Raw genomic sequence first — 22,903 nt, forward strand, 5'->3', positions numbered from 1 at the left:
GTAACAACTTTTCATTCACCTACAGTTTGACTGAATCAACTCTTGCGTCATATTTCCGCGCCGCGTGCGATGCAACTGTGGAGGACATCGAGCATGGGACGCCTTGGCGGTTTATTTCTTCTTATCGCCCCTCTAACCTGCTATTATATTTGGGGTAAGATGCAGGAATAAGTCGTTCATGTGTGTTTAATTGAAGAGCTGCTTGTTTAAAGCGTTATTTAAAATAAAACGGTGTGACGGACGTAAGAGTTTACAGTCGGGCAGACCTCCTGTCAGTTTGAATGAATTTACAGCGCAAACTGCAGAGAACTTGATCTTTGATTTGTAATGTGTTACTAGTTTTAGTGTTGTTACGTTATAGGAAGCCAAGTTGTTACAGTCTTAACCCAGCACCAGGTCATTTTCATTTTCGGACTGAAATATATGTTTGGAGTTTGTCAATAGAAAGCTGGAAAGATGAAGAGAAGGATGTTCTGACCCCTCCCTTGCAGTGCGCTGTTACATATATGCAATTTTATGTTAAACATCTTTTTAGGAAGGGGACTATAATATAAACATAAGTCTTAGATATTTAAATTTAGATATGTAAGTTAAACTGTGGAAGTGCTTAAATTCAGTAAAAAAAAAAACAAAATAAAAAAACTTGACACTGTGCAGTGTCACTGAAGCTCTGTTAGCACAGTGAGTCCAAATTTGATCATTAGCTCTGAGAGAAATGATTAAAATCGCATTTGAGCAGGACATTTTCTGTACAGTCCGCCTTAAGATAGAAACACTTCGATTTGGTGAAATTCATTTTTATGCAGATTTGGCGTTTTATGATTTAAAATGTGATGGAACACGAGTGAACACCACAAAACTGCAGAGAAAAGGCTTATTTTATCCATTTATGGAATAATAAGTCTTACCTTTATTGGCTTTATGCCACCACATGGCAAATTTATCATGTAGTTTACAAAATAAAACATCAGAAAATATAAAAATTCTGCAGGAAATACCAACTTTTTGTGGTTTGGCATAGGATTTTTTTTTGTTTTATTGACAACAGTATTTTTAATAAAATCCAACATATCAGACGTAGCGTATATGTTGACTTTTTCTCTTGCCTATTATGTAATTATTATGTTGTCCTTTGTCGCGCCTTTGACTAGTCCTGTGACCGACTGACTTTCTGCACGGTAACAGTAAACTGTCTGTTTGCGCGTGCTTCAGGTGCTGCAGGTCACTCTCTGCCCGCCTGCCACGAGCAGCAGGAGTTCAGGTGTCGCGATGGCTCGTGCATCCCGAGACTTAGTGTGTGTGACGGACACACAGACTGTGAGGACGGATCAGATGAAGTCCGCTGTGGTGAGTACGATGTCAACAACGTGATCCCATCCCAAACCATGCACACACACACACACACACACACACGTGTGGTGTTTGGCTTCATAAACCAAACAATAAACACAAAACTGGCATTTCTTGACAGTTTAGGGATTTAATCATGTAATTTGAGGCAAGGAAAGGCAAGTTTATTTATATAGCACATTTCAATAACAAGACAATTCAAAGTGCTTTACTTAAGACATTAAAAGGCATTCAGACAAGAGATATAAAAGAAACACAAAGCAGCATAAAAGGACATATAAATAGGATTTAAAAAGAGTGAAATAAAACAAGATAAAAATGAGTTGAATAAAATATTAAACAGGAGAATAAAAATTACACTACAGTTTTAGTGTGGTGCAAGATATGAATGGATGGTCCCAAATTTAATTGAATTAAAGGCAGTGGCAAACAGGATGGTTTTAAGCATCAATTTGAAAGAACTTAGAGTTGGAGCAGTCCTCAAGTTTTACCACATTATCCAGCCGTGACATACAGGTCAGGCTGTCTTTGAAGTCCTCTAAAAACAGAAATCTGGTGCATTGCATGAAGACTGCACTATCATGAGGATTACACTGTATCTAATTTATACACTATACTTAAAACACAAACAATGCCAAGTCCACACTGGCTGGAGACTGTAGGTCAAAGGTGATTGATTATCTTGGATTTCCCCAGTTTCTGCTCTCAGTGGCTTCACCAACACAAATGGTGTCAAATGTTCAGACTCTTGGCTTGTGTAATTATTGTGTTTGGCAGCATGTGCTGCAGTTGAGTCCAGTCCTGCTGGTCTGTTTTTGGACTGTTTTAAAGCAGAGAATCCTGCTTTTTAAATTTCTGCACTGCAAAGATGTCGTCTCAGTTTCTTGCACTGTGAGGAAAATACCACTGCAGATTTCTGTCTCATAATCCAGTTGAAGTCATTAGAGACTTTGATATTGAATTCCAGAGGGATTTGGTGTTCAGCGTGAGCCACGAGCTGCATAACGTGTGCAAAGAAAAACCCTGCAGGAGAAAGTATTTCAAAGGGATTTAATGTGATTGTAGGTGTCAAACATAAACATTGTTGATAAGAGTAATGCCAGCAGGCATGAATATTGGCAGTGTTGCTTAGAGGTCAGACAAGTGAGACCTGATAGTCGCTGGTTTGAATGTCAGCCAGGAAAATGTAGAAAAGCAAACAAGATTTACTTTCTCCCACTCAGAAGGGCAGGACTCCGCAGCAGCAGACTGTGGTTTCACTGGGAGACGGTGGATAAAGAGCAAATGAATAAATGAAAGAGGAAATGATCCAATCCAACACATACCAGTAAATTTTCAGTCAGGTTAGACTAATTGGAAGAAGAGCTTAAAGTATTAAGAGATATGCAAGAAGTCATTTTTTACATGAGTAGTCACGCCATGTGGTATACAGGTATATCCACCTGATGGAGTCTAGACACTGGTGGTGGAGCTGAAAACTTTGCTAGTGTTGGGCGATATGATGATATGTACCGTGAGACGATGTCAATTTATCAGCCATTAGAGGTTTTACCATATCTTTATACTGTGGTAGCTATCACTTCAGTAATTCTAGGTGCATTAGGTCATTTTGGCAATGTTGCAAAACAATCAGCAGGACTGCTTCATGACAATATTGGATTTTGATAAAATTTCATGTACCTTTATTTTTCAGGTGGTGATTTGCTGTATTTTTCGTAAAACAGGCATTCTTGTCTGATTATTTTATCCATTACAGTTTCTCAGTTGATATTCTTGAAAGCTTATATATCACAATATACAGACGGGGGACAAATGAAAGAACATGAATAAAAGAGTGGAGAAAAATCAAGTGCAGATGCAACAGGGCTCATTGAATGGTTTGGTGAGTATGAAAATAACGTGAATAAAATGCTACGGCCTTTACAGTCACCAGATCTCAACCTAGCTTCACACCTATGGAAGATTTTGGACCAACGTGTAAGACAATGCTCTCCACCACCATCTCCATAAGACCAGATGATATAATATAAACTTTCATCAAGAGATCTTGATCTCAACGAGATTACCTGATTAAATAAAGGTGGTATATAAATGAGGGAATATATTGTGGAGGAACGGTGTTCATCCCTCCAGTAGACTTCCACAGACTTGGCGAGGAGCACTGAAGCTGTTCTGGAGGCTCATCGTGGCCTGACTCCATGCTAAGACACTTCATGTTGTTTTTTCCTTTCATTTGTCACCCATCTGTATATCAATATTATGATATAAAATTGCATAATCCATGATAGAGGATTTGATTGATATCTCTCACTCTTACATTAAGCCCAGCTGAAGATCTGGATGGATGTGATCTAGAGCGGGATTTTTTTAACAACTCAATTGATGGATCCATTAGACAGCTGCTTCTGATGAAAACTTGTATTGTGTTCACAAATATATAATTTATTAGCGTAGCCTGCCCACATAGATTCTACGCCACCTAATGTCAAAAAATGAAATTTTTGTTGCTCTCTCGAGTTGCTCTGAAACTGCATTTAGAGATGTATTATAAACTGAAACACTCAACAGAAATCAGACTTATAAAATGCGGTTAGATGTGGGAAATTCTAATGTAAGTTAGTGGTCTGAAAAAAGCTGATATGTCACATATCTCCATACTGTAAACTCTTTTATCAAAGCCTTTCAGATTATATTTGTAGTGAAACCTTTTGAGACTCTTAAGGGCTTTACAGACTTAATTGTTGCTGTAACTTGTAACTTGTGACTGTCACTCTTCACAGGCCACCTGTGGTGTAAGAAAGATGAGTTTACCTGCCGCAGCAGACGGTGCATATCTCTGCATTATCTTTGCGATGGCGTGGACAACTGTGGCGACGGGAGTGATGAGGCTTCCTGCCAGAACTGCACCACCGCTGGCTTCTTCTCCTGCGGGCCGTCCGACACCTTTCTGCCCAGAAACAAGCTGTGTGATGGCCGAAATGACTGCAGAGACGGACGGGACGAGTCTCAGGAGTTGTGTGGTTTGTCTCGGCCACGCCCGCAGGATTCTCCCACATGTGCAGCTTCTGAGTTTCAGTGTGGAGACGGGCAGTGCATCCGTCAGACCTGGAGGTGTGACTACTCACCAGACTGCTCTGATGGCAGCGATGAGGACAACTGTGGTGAGTGACGTGGCTTCACGTCCTCGAAAAAACTGAAATTGCAAAAAAAGAAAATCCTAAACTAAAGTATGTAGGCAACCCTGTCCACAAACTTATGTGTACTTTTGGTCGGGGGATGTTTTTCCATGGTTTGGGTTATTAGTTCCAATAAGGGAAATCTTCTAGATATTTCAGACATCAGTGTGCTTCCAACTTTGTGGCAACAGTTTGGGGAAGACCCTTTTCTGTTTTAACATGACAATGCTGCCATGCACAAGGCCAAGTCCATAAATAAATGGTTTTCCCAGTCTGGTGTGGAGGAACTTTACTGGCCTGCACAGATTCCTGATCTCAACCCATCCAACAACTTTGGGATGAGCTGGAACATCGACCGCGAGCCAGTTCTTATCACCCAACATCGGTGTCTGACCTAACTAAAGGCCAGAGTATGCTCAAAACAAACTAGTTTGTACAACACGTCGTCCGATCACGTCTGAAGGCAAAAGTGTTTATAGCTGCTCTGAACAGCCACACTCAAAGGCGGGGTGAAAAGTCTTGCCGCCATAGAGAGGGGCGAAACACGATAGTCGTTCAAATGATGATAACGGAGGACACTTTTGTAAAGTCTTTTGTCAAAGTAATTTATGGTGTTGCACTCGGTTGTACACACAAAAGTAATCATGTGAGGAATGAAAAAAGAGAGAGAGCTTGAGCTTCACCTCCACACACCAGGGCAAGCACTGCGTGAAGTGGGTGTGAATGTCGGATTTGAGTTACAAAACAAGCACATCTATTGAAGCATGCTTACACCTTCAATTGTGCTGTGGCTGAATGGGAACAAATCCCTACAGCCAGGTTCCCAAAACTTGTGAAGGCTGTTATAGCAGCAAAATAATGCCTATGGTTTTGGAATGAGATGTTAAACAACCACATGCTGTATTCGAGTACCCACATATAGCTAACCAACCAGCAGAGGGCAGTGTAGGACTGCTCCATACTGCACAGTGGCTTTACAGAAACACAGCTCCTCAGGCTTCTCTGTCTGGTTACATGTGGAACAGAGTAACTAACTAATGTGTCCTCTATCAGCAGGAAATGCAACAAAAACAACATAAAAGTAAATCGTTATGAACTTTATCTTTGATTGGGAGTGTCATAAAATTCCTGTGGATGGAGAAAAGATTGTCCCTAGACACAGTTTGAGCTTGAAAACGAGTTATAACAACCAAAAGTCCAAAAGACAACCGTTGTTTGATCATTGCCTGAGTTGTGGGTTGCCTAATTTGTTTCTCATCCCTGAAGATAAAACAAGCTCTGGTGAACAAAGTATCCTCTCTCAAATCACAATGAACAAACAACACACACTGCCATTCAAACTATGAATTTGCTTGTGGTTAACCACAATATTTACAAACAAATGTATTCAGTCATTATTTTGTATTGTAATTCCTTTTCCATTCATGTTCCACTCAGGATGAATTGTAATGACTTTGGTGATCCCCTGACTTTTCATCTAACACCATCATCAGGTCAAAATTTCAATTAGTCCAATACTTTGTTTTATGACTATATATATATAAGTATCTGCAAATCTAATGACATTCCCATCAGCCTCAGCTCTACGTTGTGTTTAGTGCTAATTAGCAAATGTTAGTATGATAACACGCTAAACTAAGATGGTAAACATTATACCTGCTAAATATCAGCATGTTAGCATTGTTAGCATGTTAGCATGCTGATATTAGCATTTAGCTCGAAACAGTACAGTGCAGCCTCACGTTAGCATGGCGGTAGACCCTTAAGTCTTGTTATTTAATGTCTTATTTGTATCTTGTTTGTGTCTGTAGGAGATGTTTGCATGATGTTAGCATTCTGCATCAATAATCAGTTATATCCCATTCTCAAACAGACCAGGCAGAAGGGCAGACGAGCGTCCCTCGTGGTGGATTAAGAAGTCTTTATTAAGTTTCAACAAGGTCAAACAGCAGTTCAATACATGACATACACAACACATACTTCAGTACATAATTATACATAGATAGCCTACTTCATACAAAGTGATAAAGTGCGAAGAGATGTCAGAGTTCTTCATATTAAATGTCCAGTATGTTCCAGGGAAGAGACAGTCTTTTATCTGTAGTTCTCCTCTGGAGGTCAGCCTGTATGTGTTTTACAACCATGTCGCTGTCAAGGACAGCTATTCTGGGACTCCACCACTGTGAGAGGGTTAGGGTTTTTCATTTTCAAAAGCACCTCGGTAATGTTACCGTGTCTTTATCGTTGTCGCAGAGTCCTGGTCGGAGCCGGTGTAAATCACCTTGGTATTGTATTCCATGTCGGCCCTGAAAACCTGCTCCTCTCTGTGGTCCAAACCTCCTGGGCTAGCGGTGTAAACAACATCACTCAGCCGATGCTCTGCGCTCCCAGTCCGGGCAGTAGTGATGTGTCATGTGCAAAAGATGCGGCTCTGAGAGCCGATGCTTTGTAGTGAATCAGAAGAGCCGGCTCGCATCGAGTGAGAGCCGGCTCCCAGTTTTTTCCTTTCGCTGCTTACCTCAGTGCTCAGCCTGAGCTCTGCTCAAGGCAGAACTTTGTTTTGGGATCATACCATTATGTAAAAACATAACATAAGACATGAAGTTAATTGGTGTGAGTGAAGAGGATGCAGAGGACAGGGAAAAGAAGGAAAGGAAAAGAAGAAGACCATTATGTAAAAACAGAGGGGGGTGCTGAGAAGTGGAGCGGTGCTCCACTCAGTGTCGTTAACTTGCAGTGGAGTCCGCTGCAAGTTAGGGTTAGTTAGGGTTAGGGTTACAGAATAAATGCACAAAATTAGGCAATTATAAGGATTCTCATAAAAACACTGCACATGAAAGGGGTTTCAACACACAAACCATTCATTTTTGCAAACTTATGATAAAGGCCTACAAAAAAATCCTAAATTAAGAGCCGTTCAGGAGTCGAAAGAGCCGACTCTTCTTTGGGAGCTGAGCCAAAAGAGACGGCTCTCTGAAAAGAGCCGAACTTCCCATCACTACCGGGCAGAGTCAGCTAACAGGACCGCTAACTAGTTAAGCAGCAGGTAGCGGTTACTTAGCAACAAGTAAAGCTATCAGTCCATCAGGAAACCACCGAGAGTTGAGGCAGAGCAGCCAGAGGACATCACAGAGAAAACCGAGAAATATTTTCTCCATAAAATATCATCTCTGTGGTGTTGCAAATGGAGCTGCTGTGATGCAAGAAACATTTCAGACTCGTATCATCATCATCATCATCATCCAGTTTCACCAGAATCAGTGAATACAGTTATAAAAGTTGTGTGTTTTTGAACAGTAATCTGTGAGGCTCGGCCCCTAGAAACGCTGCGGTGTCTATCGTTTTTTAAAACTAATTCATGTCTCATTTGTGGTCTGATAAACAGTAAATTCATCAAATTTCGTTAGTTGCAAAATCACTAGTTTCGCCAAAATCAGTGAATACAGTTTAAAAAGTTGTGTTTTTGTGCAGTAATCCAGTAGTCAGTGAGGCCCGGCTGCCTTCTCGCCTTTCTGCCACAAGCGGACTACGCACATGAGCAAAGCAGCAGATGTTCAAGCAAATGACATCCTGACTGCAGACCCGCCTTGATGAGAGCACTGGCAGATAAAATTTAATTTTCCTGTTGACCCAAAAGAGCGTGGTGACATATAAATGCAAACACTGAAGGCGCTGTTTTGCTTATTGCATTTGAATATTGTCCACTGTACAGCAGGTTACCGCTTTGAAAGTTACATTTCAAACAGCTTTTCCATTTTCATTTTAATATAGTCATAGAACGCCCGTATAAGACAATGAAAATTGGACCATTGCATTTTCATTAAAATCTTTACTCAAATAACACATACTGTGTAAATGTGTAAAATTATATACTACTACTATACTATTACATACTCTCCCCCTACCTCTATGTATTTGTGTACTTACAGTATGTTTATGCACTTGTTTGTAGTTGTCTTTATTTGCTTCTTTCAGTTTGTTTACACTGTAATCATCTTACTTGAATGAAACCCAGCTTTTGCCTTCTGCAAGAAACACATCTCGTGACATCAGAACATCTAAAACTCACAATTAAATGGATAAACCACGTTTTCTGCTTCATATGATTCTAAAAAAAAAAAGAGGTGTTGCTATACTAATAAATTAAAAATGTTCCATACCAAAACTAGCATGCTAGCAAATAGCAGCGTACTTCCTTGCATGAAACCATTGATGATGTCATGTTTCTTTTTTGCAGATCAGGACGAGTGTCAGGTCAATAATGGAGGCTGCTCTCATCTGTGTGTGGACCAGCCGATGGGTTTCTACTGCGACTGCCCCGACAACATGAGGCTGGTCAGAGACAGCCAGTGTGAGGGTGAGTGGCAGCCTGATACCTGCTAACAGCTGTAGTTATACATAACCAGTTGTAAAGATTTGCCTGACCAATCGCACAAAATGACCTTAATATATCCGACAGAGGATTGTAGGGTTAGTTTTTAAAGGGATAGTTTATTTTTGAGGAGAATATTATAAAACATGCATCATATTTGTATTAATTCACCTCTGTAAACCATGTTTGCTATTAAGTAATAGGAATTTGACTTCCATGTACACTATTTTTAGTGTTCACTTTTAACACATTTCTGTGTCCTTGAAACTCCTTTTCAAGTGTCGGTTCTTTTATCTAGAGATCGACACGTGCCTGGAGAGCGATGTGTGTGATCAGCTGTGTGTTGATATGAACGGCAGCCTCGCCTGCGACTGCCACGAGGACTACCAGATGAATCCAACAACCAGAGAATGCAAGGCCAAAGGTGAGAAACAAATGATCAGTGCACCTGGTAACCAGCCACTGACAACATAAAAGTTCAAGATGGTTTCGTGCACAATGTTTCACTCACCACAGAGATCCTGGATTTGATCCCAGGACTTACGCTTCATCAGATAAAATAAAAAATACAAGCATGTATTTATTTATTATTACTATTTGTTGGAGCATAAGGCTACTTCTTCATATTATTATAATAATCACAGCCATATTGCCAATGTGGCCAGGGACTACAGATGAACGTTTGCCTTCTGTGCAAACTTCTGTTGACCGTTGTACTAAATAAAAAATATAGAGGGTAGGCTGCCCACTAATCCCAAACATCAACCTACCCATTTGAGGGTTTCCCCCAGGAAAACTTTAAACTAACTTCAACTCTACTTCAGCTGTGAGTTTTTCCTCACACATCCCCACCTGACTATGATTGACTGAGCTGTTTGTCTCTACTTTTCCCAATTGTAAAAAAACTTTTTTTGTGATGTATCAACAAATGTCATCTACTTAGCTGAATCAGACAGATCCTGACAGATCGTGTCTCATTGTCAATTTAGTTGCTAGATGTCAATTTATATACTGCATCATTTGCACTCCAGTAGTATGTACTGAATACTGCAATAACTCATCTACTGCACTGCTATTTCTGTTCATAATTTGCACTACTTAATATTCACTGCACTACTGTTCTGCCCAGTCCAATTCATTATTGTACATATCCATCAGTATCAGTTAGTTTAAGCAGTTCTGAGATGCATCTTGACCGTGTTGTCATCTGAAAACTGTCGTAGCATCTGAGAACAAACATATTTGATTCCATCGTAACCAAAAACTAGATGCATTTGTAGTTGCCGCACTTTGGAGGATGAGTCTGAGATGTGAAAAAGTTCAGTGAGAGCACAACAGGACAAACATTAACAAAAAATGACAAGATGATTCAAAAACAGGTCTTGTAGTGTGAGCAGCACAGCAATTCTGAGATTTTGAGAAGTCTTTAAATTGAAACTATTACATTCATTTTTCACACCAACATATTTAAAGTCTCCAATTTCTTTAAAGCTGCACTAATCAGTATTTGTATGTAAAAAAATGGATCAAATGACTGTGTAAATGGGTTCACCCTATCACCCGACTCTTCCCCTCAGCTCTATTGAGTGTTTGGACACATTATTCATAGACATGGTGTCTCTTTATTTTTATGCTGACGATATACAGATGTATGTGCCTGTTAGATCCACAGACCCTGCAATGCTAAGTTCACTTAACGTGCAATTGTGTTTTTATCATCTTTCAAAAATACCATCTATCCTAACTTTTAAAGACACAGAGACCATTTGACATGCCTTCATCTCATCACGCCTGGATTACTGCAACAGCCTTTTTACTTGTCTCAACCAAAAATCTATTGATCGACTCCACAGTGTACAGAACTCAGCTGCCAGGCTTTTAACCAGAACCAAGAAACGTGATCATAAAACTCCCGTTTTAGCCTCTTTACACTGGCTAACCGGTATGTTTTAGAATAGAGTTTAAGATTTTTCTTTTTTTCTTGTTTTTATCTGTTTTCATTTAACACCAGATGGTTTTATGACTTGTGTGTTTTATTTTGCTGCCTTTATGAAGCACTTTGTAACACGGATTTTGAAAAGTGTTCTAGAAATAAAGATTATTATTATTATTATTATTATTATTATTATTATTATTAAAAGTCCTCAGGAGTGTATTATTTCTATTGTGATCTGCTATTGTGTGACATCCTTTCCATTGTATTAGCAAATAATTACGGTCGGGTTGGGTATTGTTGGATTTTTTTTCTTCCTGATATGGTGCTGATGGTATGATGCCTGAGTTTTGATACAGACCCTCCCACTGATAACATCACAGTTTTATTTGAGTGTGGTGTCTGTAATGAAGTCCGTTGGTGTGTTACTTAACACTGATGTGGCTGACATCGTTTTCCAGTTTAAAATAATTCCAGATATTTTAGCTACTTATTTCACTTTTTAAAACGACATGCCTCATTGTCACTCGTTATCGATAAAGATCTGCTTTAATGGCTTTAATATCTCTAGTTATGATAAATGAAATAAGAACAACTTGTGTGTGTGTTTGTGTGTGTGTTTCCTTCCAGGGGATGAGGCTCAGTTGGTTTTCACCTCTTCTAAAGGAATGCAATGGATAAGCATCACTGGTACTGATTACAGGGAACCAGCTCCACATTTACCAGGACCAGGGCCAGTGGCGGCTTCGGCCTCTAACCGAAAGCTGTACTGGGCCCGGCGAGGACGAGGCTCCGTATACAGGTAACAGAGTGGAGCTGCTGAAACCACCACTCACCACTCTATATTACCTTCCAAAGCCAAAGCAATGCTTGAGGGATGTGACAGTTACAAAGCACAATCTGTTGTCCGAACGTAAACACGTGAATAACCCCATCCATCCATTTTCCACCGCTTATCTGGGTCTGGGTCTCTGTGGCAGCAGGATAAGCAAGATAACCCAGAGATCCTTTTCCCTACCTTTGTCCAGCTCCTCCTGGGGGATCCCAAAACTTTCCCCGGGCAGATGGAGTATGCAATCCCTCCAGGGGATTTACTTACATTTATTTACTTTATTTTTATTTCTTGTATTAGTTTATTTGACAGGACAGTGCTTATTGATCAGAAACAGAACAGAAAAATATATAAATGATCTACAGCCTAAAGGTCTAATCTTAATCTACTGTCCCTGGCCAGATGTTAAAAAAGGCATCCTTAAAAGAGAATAAAACAACATATCTTATAAAACTCAAATACGCAACATAATAAATATGCACAAAATAGTACAGTACACATCCACCAATAAATATTGCTGTACAGCAGTACAACACATGGTAGTTAGCTACAAACCATACTAAAGGAATAACAGAGGACTGAGCAAGACAGACAACAAAATGGCAGCAGAGAAGACAACTAATATCTTAATGCTGACTTGTTTGATTATTACAGTGTTCCCCATGGGTCTTTGAAAGTTTGTGAATTTGAGGGGGAAAAATCAAGAACTTTTAATATTAATTAATTAATAATCCACAGCTTCAACTGGCCAGGGAAAGAACGGTAAGTATTTAGTTCTTTGATGTGTACTGGTTGTGAAAAATGCAGACTGACTTCTTGTAGACATCCAGGAAACGTTCTGAACAGCTGCTACAGCTTCGTGCACTTCTTCCCTGTTCATCTGTATGCTCAGTATCTTCCAAATCCTCCAGTTTTTGCCAAATATTTCTTTTGTTTCAGGCCCTACACATAACCCTGTTGAACATGTAAACAGGCGAATGCGTTGCTTTGTAAATACAAAAAGACCCCCCACATGCTCTTGTCTCTTAAAAGGTTAAGCAGGGTAAGCGCTAACGAGTGAATTTCCTGTTGCTTTAAATTCCATCTGATAAACTAAAGAATAGGGTAAATAGGGGCGAATTGAATTCACTGTGAAGATCAAACATTTCACTCCTCCCTGTTATTCCCTGTCTATGTTACTAACGTGTAGACATTTTAACCAACAGATTCACTTAACAAAAGCACTTAACAGGAAGTTTAGGTTGTGCAAAGAGTAGGCTGTTGTCTGTCCTCTGTATGTTGCAACAGAAAATTATCATACCACCACAGATACCACTCATGTCTGTGCTGTAAATATGAAGCTAGAGCCAGCAGCCTGTTAGCTTAGCTTAGCATACTAGACTGGAAACAGCTAGCCTGGCTCCGTCCAAAATTAGAAAAAATCCCTCCAAGAACAATTCAGGAAGTCACTGCTTCCATCCTAGAAAAAGTCTGGCACGTAGCTTCCCCATAAAACCACAATGTATTGTTTTTACACGGTTTTTGTATGGATTTAACACACAAGATATAATGACTTCATTGGTGAGCTTTAGAGGTGCTGGTAGGTGTATTTTGTTGCCTTTAAACAGGTGCTGCTAGCTCTAGCTTCATAGTTACTGTACAGACGTGCGAGTGGTATCAATTTTCTCACCTAGCTCTCTGCAAGAAAGCTGTTTCCAGAAATGTTGAACTTTTCCTTTAAGGTTAGGATTTAAGGGTTAATGAGGGTCCTCACAAGTATAGTGATACAAACGTGTGTCTGTGTGTGCACTTCCTGTTAGATGACTGCCTGGTTTATGTCTTCGTCTCACAGACACACACAGGTGTGTTACGCCTGTGTCAGGTGTGTGAATTATCCTTTACCTTTTCCTGTTCAAAGCTCAAACTTCAGCTGCCAGACAGAGACGATCCACAGTCGCCACAAACAAGAAGAAGAAGAATTCATATCTAAAAGGAAATATTTCTCTGAACTATTTCCTGAAGATGATTTGACAAATTTGGAGGAACTCTATCTAATATCTGACCCTTAATCTAGCCTCACAAATGGCTTATCATCATTATTTTGTAATGGTTCCTGTTTTGTGTAATTTGACTCTATTCGAGGATAAACCTTCTGTCAGTCTGCTAACTGAAAATGCAAAGCATTTTGCTTTGTCATCAGACACAACATAACATGAATCGACATTTAGACATCACTTAGGCTCTTGACATTTTACAAACTAAACAAAAAACATATCGTTCAACCAAAGACAAAAAGAGGGCAGGGATTCACACACCCAAATCCTTTAGGACTATTGAACACTTATAACAGAACTCTAGTGGCTCTGAAATTCTGTACTTATTCACAGCGGTGCTTTGAGCTAAATGCTAACATTACCAGGCGAGATGAACAGTCAAGACTTTTATATATTTTTATATCTGTTCCTTTCACCCGTGGATGTTTGTCAGGGTCTCCATGGATGGAAAGCCGCAGGATCCGGTGTTGGTGCTGAAAGTTCAAGGTTCAGTGTCAGGCCTGGCTGTGGACTGGATCCACCAGCTCCTCTACTGGACCAGTATGGAGAGCGGTTCTGTTAATGTTGGCCTACTGGACGGTTCAGCTCAGCGTCGGCTTATCACAGGACTGGACAAACCTTCAGCAGTGGCAGTGGATCCTCTCCAAGGGTAGGAAGGCCCAGGCATTTACTGTTCACTTAAACTAGTAGTTAACAGCAAGTAAGTTTATTGTACTCACTTCTGCAGGAAGCTGTGATGACATATTGTTGCGTTATGCTCTTCAGATAGTATTTGTTTTAAAGGCTTTCCCACAGGTTTTTAAAAGCTATTACAACACCACTTACGGTAAGAGGTGGTTAAACACATAACTCTTTTAAGCATGTATATACCCAGGGAGGGGCAATGTAGTACATAGCAAAACACATTTTAACAGATGGCAGCTTCACAATAAAGCTGTTTGAAGTGTCTGGTTCCTTCATGCATCTCATCAGTCAGTGTTAAAGGTGAGAGAGCTGCACTTTTTTGATTAAAACATTACCAGCCTTTTTTTTTTTTTTTTCTCAACTCAAATACATTTAGGTCCAACCACATGGGTTTATGTTAGCTTTGGTTTTAGCTTATTCATTGTATTTATTTGTTGTTTCTATAAAGCACTATTTGCCAACTTTGAGAAAAAAAGCAGTCTGAATAACTTTACAATAACTTGCCTACTCGTTTTTTAAAGCATACAGCTTCTGCTATCCATTATTATTATTATTGTTGTTATTAATGATTAATAATAATAAATATTAGCATTTTTCATCAGCTGCTTCTGTTTTCTCAGGCTGCTCTTCTGGGCTCAGTGTGGCAGCTCTTCAAAGATTGAGAGGGCTAGCTTGGACGGCCGGGACAGGATGGCTCTGGTCACTTCCTCAATACGCCACCCTGTCGCTCTCTCTCTGGGTGTGTTCTGAAATGATGATGAAAGATAATTGTACATTGAGTTTTGGATCTCTGTTGAACTTGCAGAAGGTTTTAAAATGTGCATTTTCCTTATATTCATAGTCAAATATATGTAAATTGTTTAAACAGGTTTGAAGAAGGGGAACCTTCTTGTACTCCCCAGCTTTTCCTTTAGAACAGGAACAAGTGTGTGTGTGTGTGTGTGTGTTTGTTTGCACTTGTTGCAAGTCAGAGGGTTGATTACCACCACAGTTTAGTTGAATACATCTTCAAATCCCTCCTTGTTGTTGATGGTGTGGGTCATGTTGTCATGTGATTTTTTTATTTTATTTTTTTTAATTTCTTCTAGATATGCCTCGCCAGCTGCTGTACTGGGTTGACCAGGGAATGAGAAGCATCTCCAGAGTAGATCTAGAGGGTCGTCACCGTAAAACAGTGGTAGAGTCTAACGGTTATCTGGACCGGCCCTTCGGACTGGCTGTGTTTGAGGTACAACAGCCCTATGTTGAAATGGAGACTTGTGTACCTGTGCCTTTCACCCAATGCATCCTTGGACAGGCTTTAGCTACCCATTTGCTGGGGGGTAAAAATTGTTGACTAATGTGGAATAAAAGTAACAAAGCAAAGATCTCAACAACAATAACAGACAACTTAACACTACTGACATCATGTCCCACTAGATACAGAATTGATTTTAACAACTTACTCATAAAATCAAACACAAGGAATTACAAATTAGTACTTCTCTTTCATGTTCTGCAGTAGTCTGATTACTCTAAAACCCCAGTATTTATACACTGTAATCTCATAACCTTTATGTAGAATAAAGGAAGGAATGGGTTCTGCTCATTTCCTTTTATATTTAATCTCTTGAAATCTGCAAGGTGCTACTGGACAGGCTAGAAGCAAAAGTCCACAGAATTCACATATTAGATCAGGGCTAACAAATTTTCGTCTTACATTTTTCTTTTTATTAAATGATTGGTTCACTATACACACAGACATTTAGTGTTGAAGGCAGAGCGGAGTGGACTGTTGGTAGTCATTTAATAAAGAAGAAAATGTTTGAGCGATTGCCTAATATGTGAATCCCATAACCCTTCCCATGTCAACGTAATCGCACAGACGGGCACCAAGAAATCAAGTTGTTCTTAACCCTTAAGTAACTCCCTTTTTAAAAAAATGTTTTCAATAAATACTGACAACATACAGAAAGAAAGAAAATGCACAAACACATCCAGGAAAAAATAAATGAAACTTGGTTTTCTGTTTATCTGACATTTCATAACAACACAAGCTCCCTGTTACCTTTGAGTCGTGTTTTAAAAATTACTACATATCTGTCACTAATGGCCTCTTAATTCTGGATTCCCACCTGTGCAAATATAAGATATTGTTAATAAAATAATTGTTAAATTTTTCTCCTTTTTTCTTTGCTTTTTACCTTGTTTTTATTCTTTTTAAAAATTTCTGCCAGGGAGAGAGCTATTTGTACAGTGGAGTTTTTGACTACTAGTGGCACTACCGAGCAAAGGTTTTGATCACCGGGGCCACATTTTGTTTGTCTCTTGTACTCTATTAGCATGCGCACGAGAACAAGGTTGATCTGATACACATTCCTGCAGACACACGTAATGCGTGTGTGGTGCATGCAAGTCATAAAATACAAAAGGAAGAAGTCAAACAGATGAAACATTTCAAATGCGCAGATGAATAGCTGGAAAAATATTATCTGCTGCTAGGTAGGCCTGCACGTAAAATCGACCAGTGTGATGGTAAACAACAAACATCCATGTGTTTTTTATGTCATGACTCAAATGTAGAATTTAACATGAAGACAGATTAAAAAGATAGGGGGGAAAAAACATGAAATTATAATTGAGATAAGACCTTCGTTGTTTGAAAAGTACCTCAAAGATTGGCCATGTCTATTAAAGAAAAGGGGACAATATGACGTCCCTTGGTTTCACGCTGTTCCACTGATTGACGGTTTGTGATGGTAAAATATAGAAAATATAAAAGTAATTGCTCCAATTTTTGCAGTGAAATACCAGTTCTGCTAAGTCTATCCATTCTGCTTCAGGGTTTTGTATATTGGAGTGAAGAAGTGACGCGCTCCATCTGCAGAGCCAACAAACACAACGGCAGCAACCTCCAAGTACTGCTGTCAAACGCAACCTCACCAGGTGGAGTGGTCATCATTCAGCCTGTTCTTCAACCAAACGGTATGACCAGTCACATAAATTAAATTTATACTGTGTGTCTCAGGCTTTATGGTGAATTTGCTAAGGGGTGAAAAGTTTTGTTTTTGTAAGAAGGTCAGGGGACACTCTGTTGGTGCTGCTGGCCTTTGACCTTTGAGTCGCAGTAATGCCATCTTGGAGTCATTGATTCAACTGATTGTACATTCGCCTGGTTTTTAGGGCCATCTGTATGCGGACATACTAGGACGGTGTGCCGGCACGAGGGCGTTGTAGACCTGCTGTCTGAGAGTCCGGAGTTCAGCTGCACTCCTCTAGAAACGGGACAAAACAAATCCCAAGAAATTCCTGCCATTTCTCGATCAGTTCCTGCATCAACTTTATCTGGTCCTACATTTGCTGGAATTCTCTCTCTCAGCTGTAAGAAACAAAACATATTTTGTGAAAGCAAATCCTCACTACATGGTTGAAAAGGCTCCTGCTTCTTTAGTATTGGCACCGGAGCACACTACTGTTAAAAATAGCCTCTTTCCTGTCACACATGTCTGCCAATAAAATGAAATGGTTCAAACAGAAATGTAGGGACACTTTGGCACTTGACTCATAATCAAATATTGACTGTAAAGTGTAATTTAGTCCATCAGATTGCATTTATTTACAGTTTCCCAGCTGCAAACAACAGTTTGATGTAATTTACTTTTTTCTCCTGTGAGATAAAGGATATAAATGTGATGTCATGTGATACACTGAGGTCAGCATGGTCACTCCCACTGAGTCATACACATGCAGCATACGGCATCTGTCATTGTGCATTCACACTGGTCATGAGCTTTTGAGCAAGTGATTCCACAAACAGATTTATTAAGAATACAAGCACATGTTTATACTACAGGCTAAAAAGAAGAGAAGCAATTCTTTCTATGTTGCCACATTTAACAGTCTGCTAAATATAACGTGAATATTTTTACAAGCCTGTCCAAAGACAAGCACTTTTTTAAGTATATCAAAATCCTTGGTTTTTAGCTACATATATATTTACCCACCTAATTTATCATGTAAAGCATCTTTTTGAGTATCTAGAGAAGCACTCTACAAATGTGTATCATTATTATTATTATTATTATTATTATTATTATTATTATTATTATATACTGTATAGTACTGTTTTCCTCTCGGTATTGCAGCTTTATTCAGTCATAACAGCCACCTGTTTGTTTGAGGTGAGGTGCGTGAAAGAAGGGTGAAACTTCTTAACATACCGCCTGTCATGTCTGCAGAGGCTCCAGAAAGTGATTCAGTTCGTGTGTGTGTGTGTGTGTGTGTGTGTGTGTGTGTGTGTCTTTTCCAGTGTTTCTCAGTGTGCTGTTGGTGGGAATGGCTCTGTGGTGGTGGAGAGAGGAGTTCAGGCCATCCAGGTCTCTCACTGAGCAGAGCTTCTCCCTCAAAGAGTCCCAGGACCCGCTCATCATCCAGGAGCCACCCGTGGGTCCAGACACATATCTCGTCAAGGCAAAAGAAGTTTGTGCACACACACACACACACACACACACACATATATATATATATATATATATATATATATATATATATAATATAATATAATTAAAAGCAGGCACAAGCACCTTCAGAGAGGAGATACCATTCATTCAGCTGCACATGTATATGCTTGAGATATATATAACTGTTTTAAAGAGGTGTTTATTTTCCACTGCATGGTTATTTTGGATGCTGTGTTTTGATGTGGCAAACTTACACAGGAAAAACACGACAGGCACATTTAACTATGAGAGAAGAAGACTTGATCATTATGATGTCTCCAGAATGTCTTTGGCTTCGCCTTTAAAGGCCCTGAAAACATATTTTCTCAATCAGCTTCTTATTATGAGTAACGGGGTCCTACATGAACACAAAATGTTTCGTCAAAGTTTGAACAGATTTGGTTATTTCACAGGAGAGATTTCTGTATTTGTGTTTTCGTTTGTGCTCCTCTTAACGGTTGGAAGTGGGCGTGATTCAGTTGGCAAAAGGTGATGTCACACATCTCTGTGCACCAACCAGGTTTTAGCCACATTTTAATCAAAATCGTATGAAGTTCTAGCTTCTTAAATGTGTCTCGGTCTTCTATGATAGTAAACTGAATTGAGTTTTGGACTGTTGGCTGGACATTTTAAGATGTCACCACAGGCTCTTGGAACATGTGATGGGCAATTTTGCTTTTTGCTGACTTCCTGTAGACCAAATGATTATTGGAGTGATCAAGAAAATAATCAGTAGATAAATAGATAATAAAAATAATAGTTAGTTGCAGCCCTAAAATGAATAAGTCATTGGTAACATGATGAAACTAAATTTTATGTTCATAAAACAGGCTTGTCCACATTTAATTACATTTTTTATATAAGTTTTATAGGCTGCACTTTTATATATTTACATATATTGTTTATCTCAATTTTTGTTGTGATACTATTTTAATTTCCAGTGAAGTCTACTTTTAAAAATGTACTGTTAAATTTGCTTAGTGTTGTGTTTTGATAAGTTTATTTTTTAAATGTAATATGTCAATTGGTCACCCCTCTTTAATAACAAAATTCAAGGAATTCTTAATCGTTTAATTATACCAGGTAAATATTGGATGATATACTGTTATTAGATGTTTTAACTCACAAATATAAATAATGTACTGGCCTCAAACATCCAGTATCAGTTAGACTCTACTGTTTATTAGCTTCTTGGGATTGAAATGTCTCTCTGTTTTTCCTAAAAAGTACTCTGGCAGCTTCCCAGATAAACACAGCTTGGTCTGCTCCCATCAGTTTAAAGGCTTATGGTGTGCAGTATGTTGACTAAGCCGTGTGTTTCTCCGCCGCCAGGAAACTCTGCTTAAGCTGGACTTAGACAGTGAATGAAGAAGGTGTGACACAGATAGTCAGCTGACTGGGCTTCACCTGGTGCCGTCTCAACCCCCGCAGTGACCTCAGGGCTGACAGGACGACAAGACAACAAACCCAGCTGGTCACTCTGTCGCGTCCCAGTTCCCTCTGGAGGTTAAAATCAATCAAGAAATTACTCAGTGGGTTCATCTGAGTTCAGATGGGGAAAAGGCTTTCAAACACTCACTTCTGTTGTTCTGCTTTTCTTTTTCTTCTGACACTAAACAAAATTTTGGGTTTTAGACTGCGGAACAAAACAGGCAATTGTGAGACTGCATTTTTCAGACCAGATTGTGTTGCAGTCCTAAATGTAAAATTTTTTTATTATTATTATTATTGCACTTTCTCTCTCAATTTTTTTAATGTTTATTTCATCTTGTTGCAATTCCCAAAACTTTTTCAGTATTATGGATGGTTTTTACTTTCCAACATCTAACAGGGATATCATGTTTTTTTTCTTACGAAAAACTGGCGTTCCATTGGTTTGTTCTTGGCCTTCAGGATTTTCACACTCTTGGTTTGTATGAGACTGTGGTCAGAGAGATGCATTATTGCATTGTGAATGTATGCTTCCCTTTGCTCCATGAATTGGATTATGTACTGAAGGAAAAATGGAGAGTGTCTGCACACTGGATTAAAGCAATAGTTTATTTAGGGAAATAAACTTAAGTCCTTTCTTGCCAAGAGATGAGAAGATTGATACCGCTCTCATATAGATACAGTAAATATGAAGCCTGGAGTCTCTGCTGGTTGCCTGGCAACCTCGCAGTGAAGACCAGACTGCAGGAAGTCACTGCTTCCAGCCAAAAAATAAGACGGAAATAAGAAGACCACAACATTTCATTTTTTACACTTCGGTTTTTGTACCGATTAAACAAGATAAAACATGTTAATTACTGAGCTTTAGAGATGCTGGTAGGTGAAATCTATTACCTTTGGACAGAGCCAGGCTAGCTGTTTCCCCATTTTCTAGTCTTTATGTTAAGCTAAGCTGACCAGCTGCTAGCTCCTGTTTCATATTTATTGTACAGATATGAAAGTGATATCGATCTTCTTGTCTTACTCTCTTTTTTAGACCAGTTAAGTTTTGGGAGCTTTAATCCAGCATGCAGTTATTCTCTGTTTTTCCTTCATTGACTCTCTTATCCTGTACCTTACCTACAGTAAATATAGGACAGGATGTGCACACAACTACCTGTTACTTGTATTATCTAAAGTTCAAAAGCTGGCTGTGATAAATTATGCAGCATTGATTGTGTCTTTTTGCAATCTAAAAGTTCATTTGAAGTGGCCTTTTAAAGTTTAATCAATAGATCAAAGCAAAGTTTGTTGTAAGAAATGATCTGGTAGTGAACCTTAATTCTCAGTAAATCTTTGTACTGCGGTATTTGATGTTATAGGAATAGTAATACTTTTTTGAAATTTGCTTGTCTTTCTTGCCAAGAATTAGATGAGAAGATCGATACCACTTTCATGTCTGTAAAATAAATAAATGAAGCCTCAGCCAGTTAGCTTAGCTTAGCACAACTGCTGGAAACAGGGGAAACAGCAAGCTTGCCTCTGTCCAACGGTAACTTTGTCCGGCACATAGCTCCCAGTGGAACCGGACCAGTCATTTTTACACTTTGGTTTTCGTACAGATTAAACAAATGCGATACAATGTTTTTGTTTATTAGTGAGCTTTAGAGGCAGTGCTGGTAGGCAGGTTTTGGACAGAGCCAAGCTAGCTGTTTCCCCCTGTTTCCAGTCTTTATGCTAAGCTAAGCTAACTGGCAGTGGTACCGATCTTCTTGTTTAACTGTAAGAAAGCGTATTTCCCAAAATGTCAAACTATTACAAATATCTGTATGAGTACTAATGCTTGAAAAAAATTGCTTGTCCAATGGCAATAATATTGTAATGTAGTTAGTGATTAAAGTGTCAGTGAAGAGGAAAAGAGGATTTCTTTACTTACAGGTTTGGTGTTTTGATTGTTTCTGAGCACTGGTGCTACACTGGAAACAAAAGTTTTTGTTTTGTTAAATGTGTCGTGGAGGTTTGGTTTTGCTCTTGTGCACAGAGCCTGGTTAGTGTTGGAGTGAATGTTTTGTTGATGGACCTGCCTTGTTTGAATTTAGTCTTTCTGTGTTGTTTTTGTGATAGTCTCAAAGATCATACATCTGTTGGACAGATAAAAATCCATCAGCACTAATTGAGAGATAATTCTGTAAGTGTGCTCAGACTGCTGAGTTGTGTGGTTGGTATTTATTTTTAAGGAAGGGTTTTATTTATTTTTGGGCAGCATTGCAGTCGTACTGAATTTGCACCATGGATAAAACTGTTCTGTAAATAAATCAAATAAAGAATTTAATGTTTTTTCCTATATTTGTTTTTAAATGTTAAGTCCTCTCTTCTCTGCATCTGAGACTATAAAATCCTAGTGTGTTACATTGAGAGAAGTCAAGTAGTTTATATACCACTATGTAAACTACATTGACAGAAGTCAAGTAGTATATATACCACTATGTAAACGTAATTACCTGAGTATTATTTGAATCCATGTATGACAAAGCAAACGCGATACGTCATGAGCCCCAGCATGGGGAAACAATAGAGTTATACTGGAGCAAATGGTCTTTGATTAATCACTGTGAGCATGTTAATAGGTGAAACA

The 22,903-nt window shown here is 39.1% G+C and overlaps 2 protein-coding genes across 8 annotated transcripts in view; one reads left to right on the forward strand and one right to left on the reverse strand.

The window, feature by feature from the left end:
• Positions 1–22,614, forward strand: LOC122878170 (low-density lipoprotein receptor-related protein 8-like). Of its 2 annotated transcripts, none has more exons than XM_044200595.1 (13): positions 1–154; positions 1,213–1,347; positions 4,131–4,511; positions 8,764–8,883; positions 9,197–9,322; positions 11,462–11,633; positions 14,130–14,345; positions 15,001–15,119; positions 15,469–15,608; positions 17,203–17,344; positions 17,543–17,740; positions 18,669–18,838; positions 20,191–22,614. In XM_044200595.1, the coding sequence occupies exons 1-13, from the start codon at positions 70–72 to the stop codon at positions 20,224–20,226; spliced, it is 2,040 nt and encodes a 679-aa protein (XP_044056530.1). In that variant the 5' UTR covers positions 1–69; the 3' UTR covers positions 20,227–22,614. The 2 variants fall into 2 exon arrangements, with proteins under 2 accessions (XP_044056530.1, XP_044056531.1); XM_044200596.1 differs by having other exon boundaries at positions 18,669–18,829.
• The window catches only part of LOC122878177, a 20,656-nt gene continuing 12,740 nt past the window's right edge, over positions 14,988–22,903 (reverse strand). For 4 of the 6 annotated variants that reach the window (XM_044200613.1, XM_044200611.1, XM_044200616.1 and 1 more), the window contains one exon: positions 19,770–20,358. In XM_044200613.1, the coding sequence (XP_044056548.1) occupies positions 20,201–20,358 (158 nt within the window). In that variant the 3' untranslated portion in view covers positions 19,770–20,200. Of the gene's footprint in view, positions 15,127–19,769; positions 20,359–22,903 lie in introns of those variants that run through there. The other 2 variants (XR_006378425.1, XM_044200614.1) reach the window with 2 other exon arrangements.

Source organism: Siniperca chuatsi, linkage group LG6 (genome assembly GCF_020085105.1).
Source record: "Siniperca chuatsi isolate FFG_IHB_CAS linkage group LG6, ASM2008510v1, whole genome shotgun sequence".
Taxonomy (NCBI): domain Eukaryota; kingdom Metazoa; phylum Chordata; class Actinopteri; order Centrarchiformes; family Sinipercidae; genus Siniperca; species Siniperca chuatsi.

Excerpts from the sequence above, each read along its gene's own strand:
- LOC122878170 (XM_044200595.1), top strand. The coding sequence starts at position 70 with ATGCAACTGTGGAGGACATCGAGCATGGGACGCCTTGGCGGTTTATTT. Across the intron at positions 9,323-11,461 it reads CAGAGAATGCAAGGCCAAAG|GGGATGAGGCTCAGTTGGTT; the intron begins GTGAGAAACAAA and ends GTTTCCTTCCAG. Across the intron at positions 17,345-17,542 it reads GCCTGTTCTTCAACCAAACG|GGCCATCTGTATGCGGACAT; the intron begins GTATGACCAGTC and ends CCTGGTTTTTAG.